Below are 24,421 nucleotides of genomic sequence, written 5' to 3' on the forward strand. Positions count from 1 at the left end.
CCATGACCTTTATATATTTTATGTATCATAACTAATATCAAAACATGTTAAACAGATATACTCTTTTTGTGTATTTTAAAAATAAAATGTTATATGCAAAATATCACATGTTTAAAGAATGAAACTACAAAAAAAAATTACGTAAACAATTCACTATTCTGTAACATAATTTTCGTTGATTGTGTGGTTTGACCAATCCACGAATATAACCCTGACGAATGAAAATCAAAATGACCTTCTTAATCAACCTTTTTGTTTTAATCAACAATTCATGACTTTACATGTCCACGAATAAATCGATTTTAAAGAAACTTAATGCCAATAAATTTTAAAGATTTTAAAATATGTTGAATATTTAAGAACAGCCAGTTATGGATCGGTGACTTTTTCCCACCAAACGGTCAGTAAGGCTTGGATAAGGATGTAAACTAATGTTGTTTTTTTAGATCTCGTAATGTTCAACAAATTAAGGTATCTATGTAAAAACAACGCTGATCTATCCCTTAGTACTGACGGTAGTTTCATTTAAGTAATTAAAGTAATATTTGTAAAAAGTATGACAAGTGAGTTTTACATTATTTAAATTAGGTCAGTTTGATTTGCAGCCCGGATACTGTCAGCAAGACATTTCGTCGTTACAAAAAATGAATTTTATGTGGTCAGGTAAATTTCATGGATTTCCGACTGAAGAAAAAAAAGGAATTCGCGCGGTAATTCTCTGATGTGTTCCGATGTGTTTGTGTTAAAATCATGGATCGGTCATCCCGCGAAATAAACCAAAAGAAATGCCCCTCAAATAATAACGACTTATCAGTAAGTTGCATTTGCCAAAGGAAATCAAATTTCGGAGTATTATCATGACATGTTTTGTTTTTCAGTTTCCATGGTGACCCCCTGCTTCGTCTCCGAGGGCATGTCGAGCCCCCTGTCCATCCCTTCAAACGTGATCTTCACCGACGACGAGGCTGCGATAAAAAACATCGACAACATCCGGCCGGGTAGCGTTTCTCCGCTGCTCATCAGGAAAAATGATCCGGTGATCCGCATAGTCCTCCCGGTTGTGTTTGTTGAGTCAGTGGCTCTGGTGACGTCGACGAATGTTGACAGCTTCAGGGTGAAGGTCAAGCGCCCGATAAACTCGACATTGAAACCTGTCAGCGGAGGAAAGGTAGGCCCATTGACTTAATCAAACCGAACCATCTACCACAACCGACAACTATCCTTTTATAATTGTGTATCTATCGAAAATACAACTAACCTTTACTTTGTTCCATGTTCTGAAACTTACAACTATCCTTCATTTTATGATGAAATCTACCGACACTACAACCATCCTTCATTTTTTGCGGTAATATACCGACCCTTACCACTATCCTTTATTGTATACGATAATCGACCGACACTTACAACAATACTTCATTGGATGCGGTAATATACCAACACTTTCGACTATACTTCATTTTATGCGATAATATACCGACGTTTACAACTATCCTTCATTAATCTACCGATACTTACAACTACCCTTCATTGTATGTGTTAATCTACAGACACTTACAACTTTCCTTCATTTTATGCGGTAATATACCGACAATTACAACTATCCTTCATTTTATACGGTAATCTTCCGACACTTTCAACTATACTTCATTTTTTGCGGTAATCTAGCATTCTACCGACAATTACAACTGTCCTTTATTAAATGCGATAATCTACCGACAATTGCAACTATCCTTCATTTTATGCGGTAATCTACCGACACTTACAACTATCCTTCATTTTATAGGGTAATCTTCCGACACTTACAACTATCCTTCATTTGTTTGCAGTAATCTACCGACACTTACAACTGTCCTTAACTAAATGCGATAATCTACCGACACTTACATCTATCTTTCATGTAATGTGGTAAACTACCGACACTGACAACTACCCTTCATTGTTTGCGGTAAACGACGGAAACTTACAACTATCCTTCATTTTATGTGGTAATCTACCAACACGAACAAATATCCTGCCTTGCATGTGTTAATCTACCGACACTTACAACTATCCTTCATTGTATGCGGTAATCGACCGAAACGTACTACTATCCTTCTTTTTTTCCGATGAATTACCGAAACTTCTTATTTTTTCAGAAGTTTCTGCCTTCAGAGCGTGTGCCAATCAACCATGCAGTGATAGAGGTGGACATAGAGCTGTTCGGCACGGCGCCCTACCAGCTGCGCATCAGCGTCATTGCCTGCTATCCAACAGGTATACGCATTTCAAGGCATATTTATACGAGCCTCGGTTTTAGAAAACGGGGCTTAATGCATGTGCGTAAAGTGTCATCCCAGATTAGCCTGTGCTAAGTGTCGTCCCAGATAAGCAGTCCGCACAGGCTAATCAGGGACGACACTTTCCGCTTAAACTTGATCTTCGGTAAGGAGGGACTTCCTTGAAACTAAAAATACCATAAAAGCCGTCCATGATTAGCCTGTGCGGACTGCTTATCTGGGACGACACTTTACGGACATGCATTCAGCCCAGTTTTCTCAGAACACGGCTCATTTATATCAGCCACGGGTTTAGAAAACTTAATGCATGTGCGTAAAGTGTCGCCCCAGATACACCTGTGCCGGTTTATCAAGAAGGAAACCTTCCTCTTTGGAATGTTTCGTTGAAAAGAAGTCTCTTTTTAGCAAAATTCCAGTAAATGTGGCAAGTTTCGGTCATGATTACAAAGTGGGGAGTTTTAAGGCTAATCTTGGGCAACACTTTATGCGCATGCGTATTGCGTGTTTAGCATTTTAATGCTTGATTTAATGAAATTAAATTAAACTTTTGTTTTAAATATTCATTGTTTAAACAAAAATATATATAAAGGATCTATTGATGTGGGAATGGTGCAGAATCTTATACCCCAAGATTGTCGATAATATGCCTTCATTTTTAATATACCATTTGATTACATGCTTTTTGCTATTTCACAAACATATACATGAAGTAAATCATATGTTGTATTTAAAATTGCAAATTCATATATAATCTGTATAAATGAAACCATTTCAGGATCATCAACTCTATCAGTCGTATCGGAAACTACACCTTCGTCGAGTTTACCATCCACCCCTTTTGTGTCGTCATCAGAATCAGAGACCACTCCTGGCGTGACGTCATCAGCAACAACCCCTGGTGAATCGTCATCAGCAACCACTTCTGGTGTGACGTCATCAAAAACAACTCCTGTTGTGTCGTCATCAGAATCAACTCCTGGTATGTCGTCATCACAATCAGCAACAACACCTGGTGAATCTTCATCAGCAACAACTCCTGGTGAATCATTATCTTCAGCAACAACTCCTCGTGTGACATCATCAGCAACAACTCCTGGTGTAACATCATCTTCAGCAACAACTCCTGGTGTGTCTTCATCAGAATCAACTCCTGTTATGTCGTCATCACAATCAGCAACAACACCTGGTGAATCGTCATCAGCAACAACTCCTGTTGAGACACCATCTTCAGCAACAACTCCTGGTGTGACGTCATCAGCAACAACTCCTGGTGTAACATCCTCAGAATCAACAACAGCTTATGGTTCGTCGTATCCAGAATCAACTTTCGGTGTGTCTTCATCAGAAACAGGTCCAACAACTCCTAGTGTGTCGTCATCAGAATCAACAGCAACTGCACTTGTATCGTCATCAATTTCAACAACAACTCCACTTGTTACGTCATCAGTATCAGCAACAACTCCACTTGTTACGTCATCAGAATCAGCAACAACTCTACTTGTTACGTCATCAGAATCAGCAACAACCCCATTTGTTACGTCATCAAAATCAACAACAACTCATGGTGAATCAACATCCGCAACAACTCCTGGTGTGTCGTCATCAGAAACAGGTTCAACAACTCCAAGTACTGGATCCACTCCAGGATCATCAGTTTCCTCAAGTGAAGTTACAATGTCAAGTGAACCAGGCTATATTTCTACGCCCGGCACAAGCTCTACCCCAGGAACTGCCTCTTCAGTATCATCTAGCATAGGGACATCGACACCTTCTGTAACAGAGTCATCGTCTACAACTCGAAGCGTTTCTTCCCTTTCAGAAACAACTAGTTATCTTTCTACTCCGGGCACACGTTCTACTCCAGGATATTCCTCTTCAGTATCATCTAGCACAGGAACGGTGACACCTTCAGTTGCAGAATCATCATCAACAATGTCTAGTGTTTTTTCCGCTACTGAAACAACATCAGCAGAATCATACAGCACAGGAACTGCGACACCTTCAATTGCAGAATCATCATCAACAACTTCTAGTACTTCTTCCGCTACTGAAATAACATCTGCAGAATCATACAGCACAGGCACAACGACACCTTCTGTAACAGAGTCATCATCAACAACTTCTAGTACTTCTTCCTCTACTGAAACAACATCTGCAGAATCATACAGCACAGGCACGACATCTTCTGTAACAGAGTCATCACCTACAACTTCTAGTACTTCTTCCTCTACTGAAACAACATCTGCAGAATCATACAGCACAGGCACGACATCTTCTGTAACAGAATCATCACCTACAACTTCTAGTACTTTTTCCTCTACTGAAACAACATCTGCAGAATCATACAGCACAGGCACGACATCTTCTGTAACAGAGTCATCACCTACAACTTCTAGTACTTCTTCCTCCATTGAAACAACATCTGCAGAATCATACAGCACAGGAACTGCGACACCTTCAATTGCAGAGTCATCATCAACAATGTCTAGTGTTTCTTCCGCTACTAAAACAACATCCGCAGAATCATATAGCACAGGCACAACGACGTCTTCAGTTGCAGAATCATCATATACAACTTCTAGTACTTCTTCCGCTACTGAAACAACATCAACAGAACCATACAGCACAGGCACAACGACACCTCCAATAGCAGAGCCATCATCTACAACTTCTGGTGTATCATCATCCACTGGAACAACAAGTTCTGTGTCTACTCCTGGCACAAGTTCTATTCCAGGAACGTCATCTTCAGTGTTATCTAGTACAGGAACAGTAGAATCACGATCAACAACTCCTAGCATTTCTTTATCCTCCAAAACAACTAGTTATATTTCTACTACAGGCACCATTTCTACTCCAGGATATTCATCCTCCGTATCATCTAGCACAGGTACAGCGACCTCAGTAGCAGAATCATCATCTACAACTGCTGGTGTTTCTTCGTATACTGAAACAACATCGTCAGTAGCATCCACCACAGGCACAATGACCCCTTCAATAGCAGAATCATTATCAACAACATCGAGTGTTTCTTCCGCTACTAAAACAAAAACTTCAGTAGTATCTAGCACTGGCACAACGACACCTTCGATAGCAGAATCATCTACAACTTTTAGTGTTCCTTCCTCCTCTGAAACAATAAGTTATCCGTCTACCCCTGGTACAAGTTCTACACCAGGATATTCATCTTCAGTATCACAAAGCATAGGCACTGCGACACCTACTGTAGCTGAATCGTCATCTACAACTTCCAGTGTTTCTTCATTCACTGAAACAAGTTCAGCTTCTACTCCGGGTACAGTTTCAAGTCTAGGTAGTTCAACATCGTCGGTAAGTTTAAGCACCGTCTCGGAAACATCTTCAATAACAGAGTCATCATCTACAACCCCTGGCGTTTCGTCCGCAATAGAATCAACACGTTCTGTTTCTACTCCGGAATCAATGTCTAGTCCAATTAGCACCACATCGACAATGTCTTCTGAAACTGAAAGTACTATATATGTTTCTTCCTCGGTATCTTCATCATCATCGTCAACTCCTAGTGTATATTCATCTATGACACCGACAGGTTCCATTACAACTCCAAGTACATCAGAAGCTCCTAGCTCATCATCCATCGAGGTTACAGCAGGTAATTATTGTTCTTTTATCGTACTTTACAACGTATTTCGCTCAGCTGTAAATCAGGAAATTTTAATTTAAAAAGTGAGTGAGCGCGCTTAACATTGATACATAGCTAGTCAAACCACTAACGTGTAATTTTGTTCAATAAGTTTTAGAATCCGATTTGTATTTAGTTTTATCTGCAAACTGTGTTTCTTATTTTTGGAATTAAAAAAAAATGGGTGCGCGTTATACGTGGTTAAGTACGGTAACTATCTTAAGACTCTGCATAAGTTACACATAACCATATCAATGTTTATTATGATGTTAAATTGCATTACGAACCCTACTTCTAATAAAAGAAATCATACCCTTTATTCATATTCGGCTTTGCTTTTACTCGCGTCTCACGGTTTTGGACGGAATGTGTGTTTTCTGAGAGCATTTTCATGGGTAGCGTTTAGGATAAACTTTAACTATACAATAACTAATATTGTTCAAAGCTGCGAGTTTTAAAAAGCAAAAGGTCTTCTTTATTGGAAAACTGGTCTTAATGCACGTTCCGCTGGTATGGAATTTTTCGTTCAAAGGTAGTCTTTTCTTAAAGGGGCCTTTTCACAGATTTTGGCATTTTTTTAAACTTATTCATTAAATGCTTTGTATTGATAAATGTAAACATTGGATCGTAAAAGCTCCAGTAAAAAATCAAGAATAAAATTAAAATAAGGAAAAGAACATTGCCCGGAGTAGGTTTCGAACCAGTGACCCCTGGAGTCCTGCCAGAGTCCTGAAGTAAAATCGCTTTAGCCTACTGAGCTATTCCGCCGCGTACACATACTTAACGTATTTTATACATTATATAAGCAATCTTCGTAGTTGCACAAAATTTAACGACAAAAACAGAACTCTCCAAATTATTCTATCGTTACGCGTTGAACCGCTTTATAATTTATAGGTTTTAAAATCGTCAAAAGATGCATATAATGGCTATATTAGAGCATGGTAATTGTTCAGTTTTACTGTTTCCTCACAAATATCATAACTAAAACGAAAATTTGCGAATCTGAAACAACTTTTTTCAATTTTGTCAATTTACCAAAGCGTGAAAAGATCCCTTTAACGACGATCTAGTTTAAGCGGAAAGTGTCGTCCCGGATTAGACTGTGCGGACTGCAACACTTGGGGCAACACTTAACGAATATGCAATAAGCCCCGTTTTCCCCAGAACAATGCTTATATAAACGCTATTGTTGTCAGCTGCTAGATTTCCAAATCATTACTGTAACATCATTACTGTAACATGGTGTGCTCCAGGACTAACAACACGATGCGAAGTGATCGAGGGAATGAGCAAGCCCTTGTTTATTGGAAGAGACAGCATCGTTGACGTCAAGAACGAGTCGCTGGACGACGTTGACATGCTAAGGCCAAACAGTCTGCGGCCATTCAGCGTCGACAAGGACGCGTTCACTGTCAAGATCTGGTTTATGCCGGCCATTCCCATAGAGTCGGTGAAACTGCCGACGGCTGAGAACGTGAAATCTATTACGGTCGAATTTGTTCGTCCGGACAAGAATGCTACGACAGTTCTGGCTGCTCAGGTGCATTGCGTTTTTGTGGGATATTGTATTTTTACCATATATTATTTCATGAATGCATGTTAAATACAGAGTAGTATATTCTTCTATATGAAATTGGACATGCGAAAATATTACTAAAGTTGCACTGCCTTTATGTTATACTTTTGTTTACATCTTCTTGGATATTAATTACATTTACACATTATTCAAATTATTCTTATTTAAGATATATGTATAAAGCCGCTGCCTCCGAAAACTGAAATTGCTTTAAAAATGATACTGACACGCTCAGTATTATTTTCTATTTTCAAGTAAATTTTCCTCTATGAAGTGACTCTTTGTTTAAGCGTATTTCTCCCTTTGAAACATCTGTTACACATGCTGGACCTGTTTATTTCCTAATGGAGGTTGTTAAAGTAAGGAACTTTTCGTTGATTTTGAAAGTTGATGGGATTTTAAAATGTATCTTACCTTTCATTTCAAGGAGGTTTCTCCATCTACAATAGTCCAGTTCCTCGGATTACCAGACGCAGTTGACATTTTAATCACGTTCTCGCGAGACCAGTCTAACAAAACCATGAAGTTCAGACTGGAAGTGTATGGCTGTTTCCGCTACATGACCACCACCGCTGTTCCGACTGTATCAGTCTTCACAACCGTGTCGTCTGTCCTAACTACGGAGTCAAGTCTCGCGTCATCGTCTCTGACAACAGAACCCAGCCTGACGGCCAGCCAAGGGATCACCTTGGGTTACGTTAGTTCAGAGACAACAACTGCTTCGTACAGCTCTGAAAAGACAACGCCGCCTTCTTACACTACTGTACAAACAACATTGCCGCCAATAGTCACCAGTCACACTGCATACACGACCCCGTATGTAACTGTATACACCACCGGTAAGTCAATAGTCACCAGTCACACTGCATACACGACCTCGTATGTAACTGTATACACCACCGGTAAGTCAATAGTCACCAGTCACACTGCATACACGACCTCGTATGTAACTGTATACACCACCGGTAAGTCAATAGTCACCAGTCACACTGCATACACGACCTCGTATGTAACTGTATACACCACCGGTAAGTCAATAGTCACCAGTCACACTGCATACACGACCTCGTATGTAACTGTATACACCACCGGTAAGTGAGGTGCACGACCCCGTATGTAACTGTATACACCACCGGTAAGTGAGGTGCTTGTATACACGACCCCGTATGTAACTGTATACACCACCGGTAAGTGCATACACGACCCCGTATGTAACTGTATACACCACCGGTAAGTGCATACACGACCCCGTATGTAACTGTATACACCACCGGTAAGTGCATACACGACCCCGTATGTAACTGTATACACCACCGGTAAGTGCATACACGACCCCGTATGTAACTGTATACACCACCGGTAAGTGCATACACGACCCCGTATGTAACTGTATACACCACCGGTAAGTGCATACACGACCCCGTATGTAACTGTATACACCACCGGTAAGTGCATACACGACCCCGTATGTAACTGTATACACCACCGGTAAGTGCATACACGACCTCGTATGTAACTGTATACACCACCGGTAAGTGCATACACGACCTCGTATGTAACTGTATACACCACCGGTAAGTGCATACACGACCTCGTATGTAACTGTATACACCACCGGTAAGTGCATACACGACCTCGTATGTAACTGTATACACCACCGGTAAGTGCATACACGACCCCGTATGTAACTGTATACACCACCGGTAAGTGCATACACGACCTCGTATGTAACTGTATACACCACCGGTAAGTGCATACACGACCTCGTATGTAACTGTATACACCACCGGTAAGTGCATACACGACCCCGTATGTAACTGTATACACCACCGGTAAGTGCATACACGACCCCGTATGTAACTGTATACACCACCGGTAAGTGCATACACGACCCCGTATGTAACTGTATACACCACCGGTAAGTGCATACACGACCCCGTATGTAACTGTATACACCACCGGTAAGTGCATACACGACCCCGTATGTAACTGTATACACCACCGGTAAGTGCATACACGACCCCGTATGTAACTGTATACACCACCGGTAAGTGCATACACGACCTCGTATGTAACTGTATACACCACCGGTAAGTGAGGTGCTTGTATACACGACCTTGTATGTAACTGTATACACCACCGGTAAGTGAGGTGCTTGTATACACGACCCCGTATGTAACTGTATACACCACCGGTAAGTGAGGTGCTTGTATACACGACCCCGTATGTAACTGTATACACCACCGGTAAGTGAGGTGCTTGTATACACGACCCCGTATGTAACTGTATACACCACCGGTAAGTGAGGTGCTTGTATACACGACCCCGTATGTAACTGTATACACCACCGGTAAGTGAGGTGCTTGCATACACGACCTCGTATGTAACTGTATACACCACCGGTAAGTGAGGTGCTTGTAGATTATTGTTGAAACCAAGGGCTAGATTGAACTGCGCCACTCGTGAAAATATTATTTTCTATAATCACTCGTGAATTAAAATCGATAATCCACCGAATCCAACAAATATCCCCTATTTCTATTCTTTTTTACGTACCGGTAAAGTTCAATCGTCCCAAATCAAGCATATAGTCGTTATAAGTAGCAAATGCCCACTTAAACTTAGTCTTATAGAAACTATTGTTAAATCATTGATATTCTTCGGCAAGAAATTTCGTGGTTTTTAATGTCTGTTGTGGACACGTAAATTCGTGCAGTTCTTATTTAGAACAAAAGTCGGTCATTGTCAGATGTGTTTGTGTCAAATTCGTGGATCGGGGAACACACGAAATCAACGAAAATTAATGACCCACGAATAATAATGAGTTTACAGTAAATTAGAGTCAATTTGTCAAACATTTTGCTTTTTTGATTGGTCATTCAGTCTACATAAAATATTAAAAGGGTTTGCAACGAACTTCTTCGATAATTCATATGCGAGTGAATTTAAACTTCTAATATACCATCACCATACAGAACATGTGCAAGACACTTTCATTCCCACTGATATCACTTATTGTTAGATATCGAATGACGTGTCGTTTTTCGCTTTTGATTATCGTGTGTCGACCTCAACGGGTGACAGGCGACATTCAAAGCGACGCACCATACCGTACACACCCATGGGGCACTAAATACGTAATCCAGAGCGATGCGCGACATTTCAATCGACAAGCGACATAATACCGCATAGATGTTGTGCAATGGTCGACTGTCGACACTACCCAACGTAGCACTTCAAACGACGTTTAAAGCGACGCGCCACATTTCAAACGACCCATGACATTCAATTGAGCACACATTGCGCACAATAACCGTTACTGAGTGTCAACCCTAAGTTGTTTTCACTAAAAGCGGCGCTAAAATCGACAGGTCACATTCAAAATTAACTGGATTCCGTACTTAGCTCAACCAAGTCGAATGATACGAATTATCAGAATACCACACTGGCATTGTCAAATCATAATTTTAATGGAACAACAAATGTCGCTCATTTCATGGGTTGACGGGTCCACGAATTTCACACAAACACATCGGAAAAGAAAAAACACAAATTCATATAACAACTAAAATCTGAAATCCACAAATTTACCTGTCCACGAAAACGTCATAAACAAACACACGCCATTTCATGACAACAAAAATTAATGATTTTATATTATTCTCAACGTAACCTTGGTTGTTTTCTAGAGCCCTGCTTACTGCTGAAGGGCATGGAGAGTTATCACGATATTCCCAACGGCAACATTCGCACGAACGACATCACAGTGGATGCAAATAGACTGCGTCCACAGATTGGTAACCCACTCAAGTCCCACCGACCTAACTTGAAGGCAAGCACTTGTTATCGGTATATCAGAGCCGCGTTCTGGTTTCGGAAAGGAAAATCCAGTTTACGAGCCGAGTGTTGTTCCTGATTAGTGTATGCGCATTGCACTTTACGCACATGCATGTAGCCCATTTTTATAACGGGGCTTGAACATGCACATTCATATTTGAACATGCAAATAAATATTTCAACATGCAAATTAATATTTGAAAATGAACTTTTATATTTCAAAATGCAAATGAATAGTTGAACATGCGTATCTATATTTGATCCTTCGATGAAAGTCAATCACCGGTATGTTATAGTGATTTCAGGTGAACGTTTATGCTGCTAAGGCAGTACAGATAATTTGCATGTATAAATAGCTAAAAATGTTAGCATGCATCATATCGCCCCCCTTGGTGTAAAAAAGGTACCACGCGACATTGCAATTAGAAGGCACGTGATACCTTTGTGCACCAACGGGGCGATATTTTCCTCACTTAACATCACCTTTGATATTATAAATGTAAGCAGTAGTCAACTTTCTAAAGTATGACCAAAATATTAGTAGATTGGTTACCTCCCCTTATCTATCGCTACTCTCTATATTAAAGTCAACGGAGTTAACAGTTATATTCAACGGGGAACCAGTTAAACATATTAGCCTCGCTCTGGGACAATAGGGCTGACTTCGTGTTCATTTTGTCGTCTCGGCTTAGCTTTAGCGGACGACATATGCTTATCAGGGGCGACACTTTCCGCCTAGACTAGAGTATGGTTTAAAAAACCATTTCCTTTAAAGAGAAATTCCATACAAGCGGATAGTGTCGTTCCTGATACGCCAGTGTGAAATGCATAGGCAAACTTGTGACGAGACTTTGTGACGAGACTTTGTGTACATGCTTTAAGACTTGTTTTCCTAGATCGCTGTTCAACTTTAAGGTGGTATATCACACCGATCTGTTAAAACTAAATTACTTTCAAGAGATCGCAATTATTACATTTCATTTTGTCTTATTTGTTATAAGACTATTAAGTATATCTTTAACAATGGCAAAGTAAGTGCATCGGCAAACAAAAGTGTTGTACGCAAAAAATCACGACCATGGCCTAGTATAACGATCATACTTATGTTATTATGAGTCAAATTTAAGTGTGTGTGTGTGTGTGTGTGTGTGTGTCTTTCTAACTGTTTTAGATCTGACAGTGTGGCCATCATGCTCAAAGTGTTTACATAACAGCTTTTGAGTCTGACTCAAACATGAGTTTGAGAAAGAATATGTACATACTCATATCGACGAGATTTGAGATTGTTTGTTTCCCGACCGACATTCTTAATACTCAGCAGATTGGATACTCAAATCTTATCTCTTGAGTTAGGAACCACTGTTGTTGATTTCTCTGCTCTATGTTCCAGGTCACGGTAGACCTACCTCCATCTGGGGTGATTGTGGACCGCTTGGAATTGCCGGACCATACCAACATCAAGGGGGTGTTCGTCTTCTACACCAGGCCTGGCGACGGCACTCTGGTCACTCTTAACAGCGGCAAGGTATGTGCCACAGTTGTAACACACTAGTATTCGTATCAGCCTCGTTATGGGAAAACCGGGCTTAATGCATGTGTTGCATTTTGCTATTCTGCTGTTAAATAACAAACAATGAATAATTATGATACACAGTAGTGGTCTTCATGAGAGACACAAATTACAAATTTACAAGTACATCGTTAATAACAATAAAACGTTACTGAACCTTACCAGAAATGTGGTATCTACGGCATGATCGCGTTAAATCATGGAATTTGCGTTATGATCGCTTTGCAACATGGTATGTACAGCTTGATCGAGTTGAAACAGCAGCAAATAGCACTCTTGTACATCAAATTTTGTACTGTTCTGTTTCATAATCGTTATGGTGATTTGTAAAATTCTAAAATTCAGTTACGGCGGAAAGCATCGTCGCCGATAAGCCTGTGCGGATTTCACAGGCTAATCTGCGTCGACACTTTACGATCAGTTTTCCCGAAAACGCGGCTCCTTTCATTGACATCCTGTTGCAGCCACTTCCGGTTGACGCAGCCATTCAAATGCCTAGGAACCTGCCGATAGCGCGCGTGGTCCTCGAGGTGGTGGAGAAGAACATCGCGCAGGACGCCATCTTGATGACTCTGCAGATTTGGGGTTGCTTTGTTCCAGGTATATCAATCTACTCACAAACAATTATTTTAAGGGACATTAATTCTCGTTGATTTCGTGGGTTTACCGATCAACGAATTCAACACAAACACGTCGAACAACTTAAATTCCTATTTTGTTGTGCTCAAAAATCAGAAATCCACGAATTTTCCACGAAAACCATTGAAATGAAAACACGATTTTTTTATGGTTACGAATATGGATGATTACGCAGTATTCGGATTTTTCGGAGGCAATTGATGAATCTTTTATATCATGTATAACTATTTTATCTTGTTTCTTAGTGCAACATGGCTCTAACAAATTGGTGACATTGTTATATCTCCAATCAACAGGAAGTTTTATTAGGTTTATTAGGTCAGCGAACCACAAACGAATGTCTAACTTGTGACTGATCAATAGCATTAAAAGGGCATGTAAAATGCAATTACAGTTTTTCATTATCTGAAATGTCGCAACCCTTTATTGAGTATATAAAGTCACATTTTTTTTGTAATGCAACTCACGTCTACTGTTGTAATGCAATGTGCAGAATCGCAATTAATTGTGGACTCTACGATATCTATGTCTTAGGCGCGAACATTAACGGGCATATCACTTATACCATATAAAATATAAAAAATAACACATTTTCTGTCCTAAATGTAAACGTAATCAAAGTTTGAATAAATCGCATACAGATGCATTTAATTGTATGAGATAAAAGAGGAAAAGGGGAACAATGATGTTATCACATTTTGAACAGAAAATAAATCACATTTAAAAACATGAATATACGTTTACATTTAGGACAGAAAATAAATGTGTTATCTTTTCGTATCATGGCCAAGAACAATCTGGTGTACACATTTATTGACTGGTAGCCAGTTGAGCCATCGAAAGTGTTCTGGCCCAATATGTGCCCTTGCATCGAGACCAAGGACAAACCGCAATAACTTATTCTGGGTGGTTTGGAGCTTATTTTGTAACACTTTGGTGAGACTATGGTACCAAATAGAGCAAGCATAATCAAAATGACATTGGATCAAAGACATGACAAGAAGTTTCTGGGTTTGCTGGTGAGATATGTTTCTTTCTATATAGATATTTTAACCTGAAGTTGGCCTTCTGAATGACTGAACGAGCCGTGGTTTCAAAGGACAAAGTTTGATCCAATGTAGCCCCTAGGTTTTGACTGAAGATGTAGATTCAATAATGGTACCATTACAAGAAATATCGAGAGAAGGGTTTGACCTGATTCTATCCCTAGAACCAAAAAGAATAGACTCCGTCTTACCTAAATGCAGAGACAACTTATTATCAACCATCATCATCTTCTTCTTCTTCTTCTTCATTATCATTATCGTCATCATCCTCATCATCATCTTCATCATCATCATCATCACCATCATCACCACCACCACAACCACCATCATAATCATCATTCCTTTGAAAGTTCTGGCCGTTTGAAATAAACGAGGAACGGCGACAAAAAGATCCTCCGCCGGTCAATTCTGTTGTGGGCTGCTAAGATAAGCTCATTCCATTGGGATGGACGTCCACTTTTTCACATTGTCAATACAGCTTTTCTTCCACGACGGCGAACTCCTGTATAAAAACTATTTGTATTGATATGTTTCTTTAATCTTCATGACTCATATCAGTACATGTGTATTACAGGGATGACAACTCCAGCCTTCACTCCCATGTCGGAGAGTACAGTCCTCTATGAAGTATTATGTCTACCAGTACGTGTCTATGCCAGGGACGACCAGCTTACACTCCCATTTCAGAGAGTACAGTCCCTTATGAAGCATTATGTATATCACTAAAAATTTATTCTAGGGACGACTACTCCTGCCTTAACTACAATGTCCGAGAGTACAGTCCCCTGTGAAGCTGAGAGCATGTTGGAGCGCAGCATTCTGTCCCCAGGTATGTATGAGCCTCGTTCTGGGTAAAAAAGACCTGATGCATTTAGTAGAAAATGTCATCCCAGATTAGCCTGTGCAGTCCGAATAGGCTAGACAGGAACGACACTATCTGCTTTTATTGATTTTTTCGTGTAAAGGAGCCTCTTCTAAAACGAAATTCAAGTTCGTGCGGAAAGTTTGTCCGTAAATAGTCGTTGCGAAATTTACAGGCTATTCTGCAACAACACATTAGACCCATTTGTAGAACGCGGCTCAAATAAAAAACTGTTGGATACAGCGTTTCTAGCTAAGACCACAACATAAATATTTTATGTTTAAAATTAATTGATCGATATCTTTGTTATTTAGAAAAAGGCGTATACAGTGAATTATCATCATTTTTAGCCACACTATCATCTGCCACACGGTTTAAAAAAAACTAGCATATTCTAGAGTCCCTGGAAACCTCCGATAAGACGCTCGACCTCCGTCGCCTGTTGCCCGGAAACCCCGCAGGCCCGGCGGTGTCGTTCGAAGCCAACCTTAGGGTGGCGGTCAACTTCAATGGGGGCGCGGCGCTTGACAAGCTGGTGCTGCCAACGCATGGGAACATCCTTACTATAAAGATCCTTATACAGTTACCTGGGGAGACGAAATATATACCGTACATGGGAGGGCAAGTAAGAGAATTGAATCATATAATATCTTAGTATGAATTTGACCAACCCAACAATAACCTTCGGTATAAGGTTCTAACGACTATTCGCCAACCTTTCAGTTATTTTAACTTTTCACCGCTTGTCACTTATTTCCACCATTCACCGCCAGCCCCTTATGTCCACTTCAAAACGCTTGTTGTCACTTATTTAAACGTTTCACCTCTTCATACTTATTTAATCTTTTCACCTCTTCTCACTTATTTAAACTTTCCACCGCTAGCTACTATTTAAACTTTTCACCACTTGCCATTCATATCAGCATTTCACCACTTGTAAATTGTTTAATATTTCATCGCCTTCCACTTATTTGAACTTTTTATCCACAGTCGTTTACTTTTACATGTCACAGCATGTAACTTTTTTAAACATTTCACCACCTGTCACTTATTTCAACTTTACCGCTTGCACTTATTTCAATTTTTCATCCCATCTCACGTATTTCAACTTCTCATCACCTGTAACTTATTTCAAGTTTTCACCGTTTGGTACTTATTTCAGCTTTTCACCATCTGTCACTTCATTCAACATTCCATCTTTGTAAACGTTCCACTTTTTTCCAACATGTCCCTTATTTAAACTTTTAACTTTTCTCTTTTTTCCAAATATTTATACTATTCACTTACTTTAACTTTTCACTTAACTATCTCTTTACTTATTTAAACTGTTCCCTTACTTAAACTGTTCACTAATTTCCCCTTTTCACTTATTAAAAATATTCCCTTAATTACATTTTAACACTTTATTCCACTTTCACTTATTTCAACTTTTCCCTAACTTACTCTGTTCACTTATTTCCACTTTAAACTTATTTAAACTTTTCTCTTAGTTCGACTTTTTACTCATTTCTAATTGGCAATTATTTAAGCTTGTCACTTATTAAAACTTTTCACCACTTATTTCAGCCTATTCCAGTCACGGACGCCCCGATCCCTCTACCAACAGGAATGATGGCCAACCAGGTGGTGGTAGTCGTGCTGGAAAAACTACAGGCCGACCTTCCCATCACCCTCACCCTCAATATCTGGGCCTGCTTCGATGTTGGTATGTATCACCCTCAATATGTGGACCTGCTTCGCTTTTGGTATGTATCACCCTCAATATCTGGGCCTGCTTCGATGTATGTATGTATCACCCTCAATATGTGGACCTGCTTCGATGTTGGTATGTATCACCCTCAATATCTGGGCCTACTTCGATGTTGGTATGAATCATCCTCAATAGATGGGCCTGCTTCGATGTAGGTATGTATCACCCTCAATATGTGGACCTGCTTCGATGTTGGTATGTATCACCCGCAATATCTGGGCCTGCTTCGATGTTGGTATGAATCATCCTCAATATATGGGCCTGCTTCGATGTAGGTATGTATCACCCTCAATATCTGGGCCTACTTCGATGTTGGTATGAATCATCCTCAATATATGGGCCTGCTTCGATGTAGGTATGTATCACCCTCAATATGTGGACCTGCTTCGATGTTGGCATGTACCACCCTCAATATCTGGGCCTACTTGGATGTTGGTATGAATCATCCTCAATAGATGGGCCTGCTTCGATGTAGGTATGTATCACCCTCAATATGTGGACCTGCTTCGATGTTGGTATGTATCACCCGCAATATCTGGGCCTGCATCGATGTTGGTATGAATCATCCTCAATATATGGGCCTGCTTCGATGTAGGTATGTATCACCCTCAATATCTGGGCCTACTTCGATGTTGGTATGAATCATCCTCAATATATGGGCCTGCTTCGATGTAGGTATGTATCACCCTCAATATGTGGACCTGCTTCGATGTTGGTATGTATCACCCGCAATATCTGGGCCTGCTTCGATGTTGGTATGAATCATCCTCAATATATGGGCCTGCTTCGATGTAGGTATGTATAACCCTCAATATCTGGGCCTGCTTCGATGTAGGTATGTATCACTCTCAATATCTGGACCTGTTCGATTTAGGTATGTATCACCCTAAATATCTTGGCCTGCTTCGATGTTGGTATGTATCACCCTCAATATCTGAGCCTGCTTCGATGTAGGTATATATCACCCTCAATATCTGGGCCTGCTTTGATGTTGGAATGTATCACCCTCATTATAAGGGCCTGCTTTGATGTTGGTATGTATCACCCTCAATATCTGGGCCTGCTTCGATGTTGGTATTATCACCCTAAATATCTGGACCTGCTTCGATCTTGGTATGTATCAACCTTTATATCTGGGCCTGCTTGAATGTTGGTATGTATGAGAGTTTGAACGATGATGCTGCACTTTTCTTCATTTCATTTTCCATTCCATTATACTCCGTGGCCTACTTCACATAACCCCTGTGGGTCTGTGGTTACGATTATTGATTTATCGATCTTTGACAACCAATGCGCGCCTACCCGTAGGAACTTTAAACTCAATAAGCAATCTGCCTCTTTCTTTGAGAACACCGGGCTTAATGCATGTAAAGTGTGCAGCCCGCATAGGCTAATCAAGGATGACACTGTCCGCTGTTATGGCATTGTTTGTGTAAACGTAGTTTGTTCTTACGAAAGTCCAGTTAAGGCAAAGAGCGTCGACCCTGAATAACCAGTGCAGACTTCACAGGCTTATCTGCGACGACACTTCACACACATGCATTTAGCTCAGTTTCAGCGTAACAAGGCTCACGTCATCCTGTTCTCTTTTTCAGTTACCACACCCGCCTACTCGTCCAACTCCTACACGTCGCCCCCCGAGTGCGAGGTCAAGGTCATCAACTTCTCACGCGTGGACGGCCTAGCAGGGGCCTCCTCCCAGATGTCAGGGGCCAAGGCCGTGCAGGCTTTAAAGGGGTCCAATGGATTCTGGTCGCCGACGACGGACGATGTGGAGACGTACCCCTACCTGTTCTTTCAGGTGATACAATGAGCCGCATTTTGAGAAAACTGGGCATAATGCGTGTGCGTTAAGTGTCGTCCCAGATTAGCCTGTTCAGTACGCACAGGCTAATCATGGACGACACTTTCCGCCTTTATGCTATTTTCTGTTTAAAAAAAGTTTCTTCTTAGCATAAAATCTAGTTTAGGCGGAAAGTGTCGTCCCTGATTAGCCTGTGCGGACTGCACATGCTAATCTGGGACGACACTTTACGCACATGCATTATGCCCAGTTTTCTCAGAACTCGACTCAAATTATGACACGTACTGTATATAAGTCTCGCTTTGGGAAAACGGGGCTAAATGCATGTGCGTAAAATATCATCCCCAAATGGCCTGAGAAGTCCACAAATGCTAATCAGGGATGAGGTTTTCTGCTTATTTGGAATTTCGTTTTGGAACATTCCATAAAAGCGGAAAGTGTCGTCCCTGATTAGCATGTACGGAGTGCACATGTGTTCACGCACATGCAATAAGTCATTATTCCATAACGTTGCTCATATGTACTGTAAAGAAATATTTTTTAGCGTTATTTCTTAAGATAAATTATGTTTGGGTTATTTAATGAGTTGATGTTTGGTTGTTTTGTCAAACCGGGGGTTTGTACTCAATATTTTAAGCATCGTTCCGGGAAAACTGTGCTTAATTCATGTTTGTAAAGTTTCGTCCTAGATTGGTCTGTGCATTTCGCACAGGCTTATATGTAACGACACTTTCCGCCTTAACTGGAGTTTGCTTAGAAGAGACTTCCTTAGTTGAAAAATACCATTAAGCGGAAAGTGTCTTCCCTGATTATCCTGTGCGGACTGTAATTTCTAATCTGGGACGACACTTTACGCACATGTTTAAAACCAATGTTTCCAAACACCCGGCTTATTCGATGATATTTTTATGAATTTTTAACAAAATTAGAATTGTCTACACAGAAACAATCAAACGTGTGTTTATAAGCCAATATTGTTTAGAAAAAAGTACTAAAATATCTCTTGAGGTTAGACTTGCTCTATCTGGAAATACGGCACTTAATACATGTGGGTAAACTGTGGTAGTTTCAAACTAGCCTGTGCAGTCCTCACTTTTTGCTTCTTAGGACTTTTATGTATGCCAGAAAATGTATCTTACTAAAAATCCAGTCTTTGCCGAAAGTTTCGTCCCTGACAAGCCTGTGCGAACTGCTTACGCTAATCTGAGATGACAAGTAACTGTGGTCGTCCCAAATTAGCTTGTGGAGTACGCACTTTCCGCTTCTAAGGACTCTTTTGATTTTACGAAAAATTTTCTTAACGAAAGCAAGTCTTTGCTGATTGTTTCGTCCCTGATTATCCTGGGGAAAATGCTCAGGCTAATCTGGGATGACAGTGTACGCACATGCATTAAGCCCGGTTTTCCCAGAGTGCGGTTCACATGTTTTTCAGATCAATGCACGTGAGGGCCACGCTGTTGTATACAAGGTGACATTCACCCTGAGGTTCTCTAAGTTTGTCGTGCTTAGTCTTTTCAACAGGAACGACCAGAACGTGGACACGAGCGAGGTAAGCATTGTCTGGCATAACCACTAATGACGTAATATATGACGTCAATTATGATGTAATGGTGTTACTACTGAGGATGTCAACGATCAGAACGTGGACACTAGCGAGGTAAGCATGGTCTAACCTAATCACTTATGACTTAATATATGACGTCAATTATGATGTCATAGTGATATAACTGATGATGTCAACAATCAGAACGTGGACACGAGCGAGGTAATAATGGTCTAACATAATCACTTATGACGTAATATATGACGTCAATTATGATGTCATGGTGATATTACTGGTGATGTCAACGAACCAAAGTGGGCACGAGCGAGATAAGTGTTGCATACTGTGTGGGATCCATCTTGTTACATGCATTGAAACATCCATACTATTAGCTCACCAATATTAACCTGGCACTGACTGCTTGAATGTTTACAAGGCAAAGGTCATGGCGTAGTGGATATGGTGTCCGCCTATCGATCGTGAGGTCAAGGGTTCGATCCCCACCGTGGGAGCGTTCTTTAGATCCAGAGACAACAAGTACTGCTTCTAGTACCAGGAAAGGGACTCGAAAGCTTTTCAAATAAGCCTAAGGCTTTATAAGCAATTAGTCAAAAATGAAAAGGTTTAAACGAAATGTTTATGACGGACGACGCAGGACAGACGTCGGACAAAAGACGAACACAAAAGCAGAGCTGAGCTGAAAACAGGCTCAGTGGAAACATGCTGTGCATTATGCATCTTCTCAGTGAAATATCTGGGCCCCTATCTACTGTTGTATATTAAGTAAGGCACATATACATTATGTTATGTGTCCTATATGTGAACTAATATAAATAGCAACGATCTTATTTATTCAATGAAATGTCTCGAATGACACATGTATATCGTTCGACGTACGTGATTGGACCTTCATGACCTACCGTGCACGGGAAAAGGCATGATTGATTGTAGTATTAGTCAAGTGTTAAAGCCACACACCTTAAAATGAAGTACACGTTAATCAATACATATAGATGCAATTTCAAGTGTGCACAATTGTCATTAAATCTTTAGCCTAGTTAACAAGTAATTTTTAATTTTTTTAAATTTTAAAACCGAAAGTAGGATTTCTATACGTGTACGTACATTTCGACAAACGCGATTATTTTTTAGTTTTAAGCGCAAAAAGGACGGATTTCTACCATGTAACAACCAGGTATATTCTAATTGAGATAGATAAAATTGAATATGTAGCCAAATTAGCAAGTAATTTATTTTTTTTCAAACGGTAAAACCGAAAGTAGAATTTCTAGACGTATATGTCCATTTCGACAAACGCGATTATTTTTAAGTCTTAAAGCGCAAAAGAGACGGATTTCTACCCTGTAACCACCATATATATTCTAATTGGCATAGATAAAATATGTTTCTTATTTATACTTAAATTTACTATGCCATGTATTTCATTTCAAGGTATGTGGCTTTAAACTTTACTGAGACCAGTACAGCTAACTTAGTGATTTACGCTTCAATAGATAATACTCATAATGATGCTTTAGATACTGATGATTAAAAAGCTAAAAATTATTACATTGATGATGACGAGTATATTGATGGTGGTGATGATGATGAAAGGAGTATGACGACGACGACGATGATGATTATACGGCTAATGATGAAAGTGACGATGATGGTTGACGGTTTTGGTAAAAAAATCTGATTCTAATATAGAACTGTTTGTGTGTTCGATTTATTACGCAGAGCAATCCTGACTTTTTCATTTAAAATATTATTAACGTAAACGTAAATGTTCGCATAACGTGACGTTACTTTTCTTTGCAACGTAATGCGTTTGTCTTGTTGCAGAAGATTAAGATTTATACTCCAGTACCAGAGGGGATTAACACGGGACAAACACGATAGCGACGTCCATGCCGAGGCAGATTTTTTTGTGTGCAGTTTATACGCTTAAAAAAATAACTGAAATCAACGAAAAAAGCCTGTCTCGGCATGGAGATCGCCATCTTGGCTATCACGTGATTATTCCATCTGCCCATACACCATGCAATAAATAAATTGAGCTTTCTTTCTAGCAAAACTTGGCGTCAAGCAAGTGTAATAAGTGTCGTCCAAGATTAGCACTTTCAGTTTCACAAGCTTATCAGGGTCGACACTTTCCGCCCTAAATGGATTTTAGTTTAGAAAAGACTACTTGTAAACACAAAATTTCATAAAGTGTATTCCATGATCGGCCTGTGCGGACGGTACAGGCTTATCTGGGACGACGCTCTATGCACATGCATAAGGCCCAGTTTTCCCAGTGCTAGGCTTAATTACGCAAAGCACGTTGCTTGTTTTTGTAGAAGATCAAGTGCAACACGCCCGTCCATCATAAGCGTATCACGTACAACTTTTACGGGCAGACCGGTGACAAGGTCTACATTTACGTGAGTCCAACCAAGAACACGCAGTCACAGGTGTCTGACCTTGAGATACACGCCTGCTACACACCAGAGGGTACGTATGATCGTGTCATTGATGATGTCATAGATTATGCTTGTAAGATGAACACACGGATTATTTCAATCATTTGGTAATAGATGTTGTCACTTACGATATAAGTCAATTAGGACATGGTGATGTCAAAGATGATGTCAAACTAATGATGTCATAGATGATGTCATATGTGATTTCACTGATGTTGTATCATGATGCCATAGGCGATATGCATCGATGATGTAATGAGTGATGCACACTGCTGATGCCAAAGGTGATGAACAATGATGATGTCATAGGCGATATTTATCGATGACGTCATAAGGGATGTATTTGATGAGTCATACGTTATTTCCAGTGGTGTCAAAATGGATATCACTGGCGAAGTTTGATGGTGATAGTCTATCGTCGAATGCATATCAATTTATATAAACAACTTTTCATAAGCTTTGAAGAAGCTATTTTACAAATTGGGAGGAGTGTTTTTTAATCATCAAACTCACGGTTATTAAAGCCTCGTTCTGGAAAACCTGGTCTTAATGCATGTGCGTAATATTTCTTGACATATTCTTTTTTACAGTCCGAAATTAGTCACTTCAAAACGAAAATTCAGTTTAGCGATGAGTGCCCTCACTGAGTAGCTGTGCGAAACTGCACAGGCTAATCTGGGACAACACTTCGCGCGTACATAAAGCCCAGTTTTTCCAGGACGAGGCTTTTGTTTTGTTAGTGCCATATGGGTTGCCCCACGGTTAGTAATTCACCATTTATCCATGTTTCATGATGTTCCAGTGGCGACAACAATCGCCCCCACACCATTGACGACGACACCGGAACCGATCACGTGCTATTTCTCGTGCGATGCTGGAAGTACTTGTGTGCACGCTGAAGAGGTTGGTGTATCAATGCCTTTGTATTACAATTTTTAACGCAATGTTTATATATTTGCTATATTTTTGTCTGTGGTATGTTATTGTAGTGAACTTGAGCAAGATTTGTGACTAGCCGTCTATTCGGCCCCATGAGCTTCCGTTGTAAGGACATTGATCCAAGCCAGCATAAAGGATAACGGTGCTCCGTGCGATTCAAAAGATCATGGATTGCTATAAGAATTAGTATTTACTGCGCACATTTGCCTAATAGAAAATGTGGTCATGTAGCGTTGTTATAAATGTTAAAAGACGTATTTTTACAATGCAGACGAGATTGTATGAGCATCGTTCTGGATGACTGAGCTTAATGAATGTGCGTGAAGTTTCGTCCCAGATTAGCCTGTGCAGTCCGCAGAGTTAAATCAGAGATAACACTTTCCGCATTGCGCCGATTTTTGTTCCAAGGACGATTCCCAAAAATGAAAAAATACCATAAAAGCGGAA

The 24,421-nt window shown here is 40.2% G+C and overlaps 1 protein-coding gene across 1 annotated transcript in view; it reads left to right on the forward strand.

The window, feature by feature from the left end:
• The window catches only part of LOC127878309 (uncharacterized), a 157,697-nt gene that overhangs the window by 91,813 nt on the left and 41,463 nt on the right, over window positions 1-24,421 (forward strand). The window contains exons 46-60 of the mRNA XM_052424831.1: window positions 879-1,168; window positions 2,139-2,256; window positions 3,055-5,910; window positions 7,197-7,483; window positions 7,947-8,358; window positions 11,209-11,351; window positions 12,747-12,881; window positions 13,391-13,526; window positions 15,351-15,440; window positions 15,872-16,098; window positions 17,040-17,178; window positions 18,819-19,024; window positions 20,460-20,576; window positions 22,913-23,066; window positions 23,838-23,938. Coding sequence (XP_052280791.1) covers window positions 879-1,168; window positions 2,139-2,256; window positions 3,055-5,910; window positions 7,197-7,483; window positions 7,947-8,358; window positions 11,209-11,351; window positions 12,747-12,881; window positions 13,391-13,526; window positions 15,351-15,440; window positions 15,872-16,098; window positions 17,040-17,178; window positions 18,819-19,024; window positions 20,460-20,576; window positions 22,913-23,066; window positions 23,838-23,938 — 5,411 coding nt within the window. The remainder of the gene's footprint in view (window positions 1-878; window positions 1,169-2,138; window positions 2,257-3,054; window positions 5,911-7,196; window positions 7,484-7,946; window positions 8,359-11,208; window positions 11,352-12,746; window positions 12,882-13,390; window positions 13,527-15,350; window positions 15,441-15,871; window positions 16,099-17,039; window positions 17,179-18,818; window positions 19,025-20,459; window positions 20,577-22,912; window positions 23,067-23,837; window positions 23,939-24,421) is intronic.

This window comes from Dreissena polymorpha, chromosome 4, assembly GCF_020536995.1.
Source record: "Dreissena polymorpha isolate Duluth1 chromosome 4, UMN_Dpol_1.0, whole genome shotgun sequence".
Classification (NCBI taxonomy): domain Eukaryota; kingdom Metazoa; phylum Mollusca; class Bivalvia; order Myida; family Dreissenidae; genus Dreissena; species Dreissena polymorpha.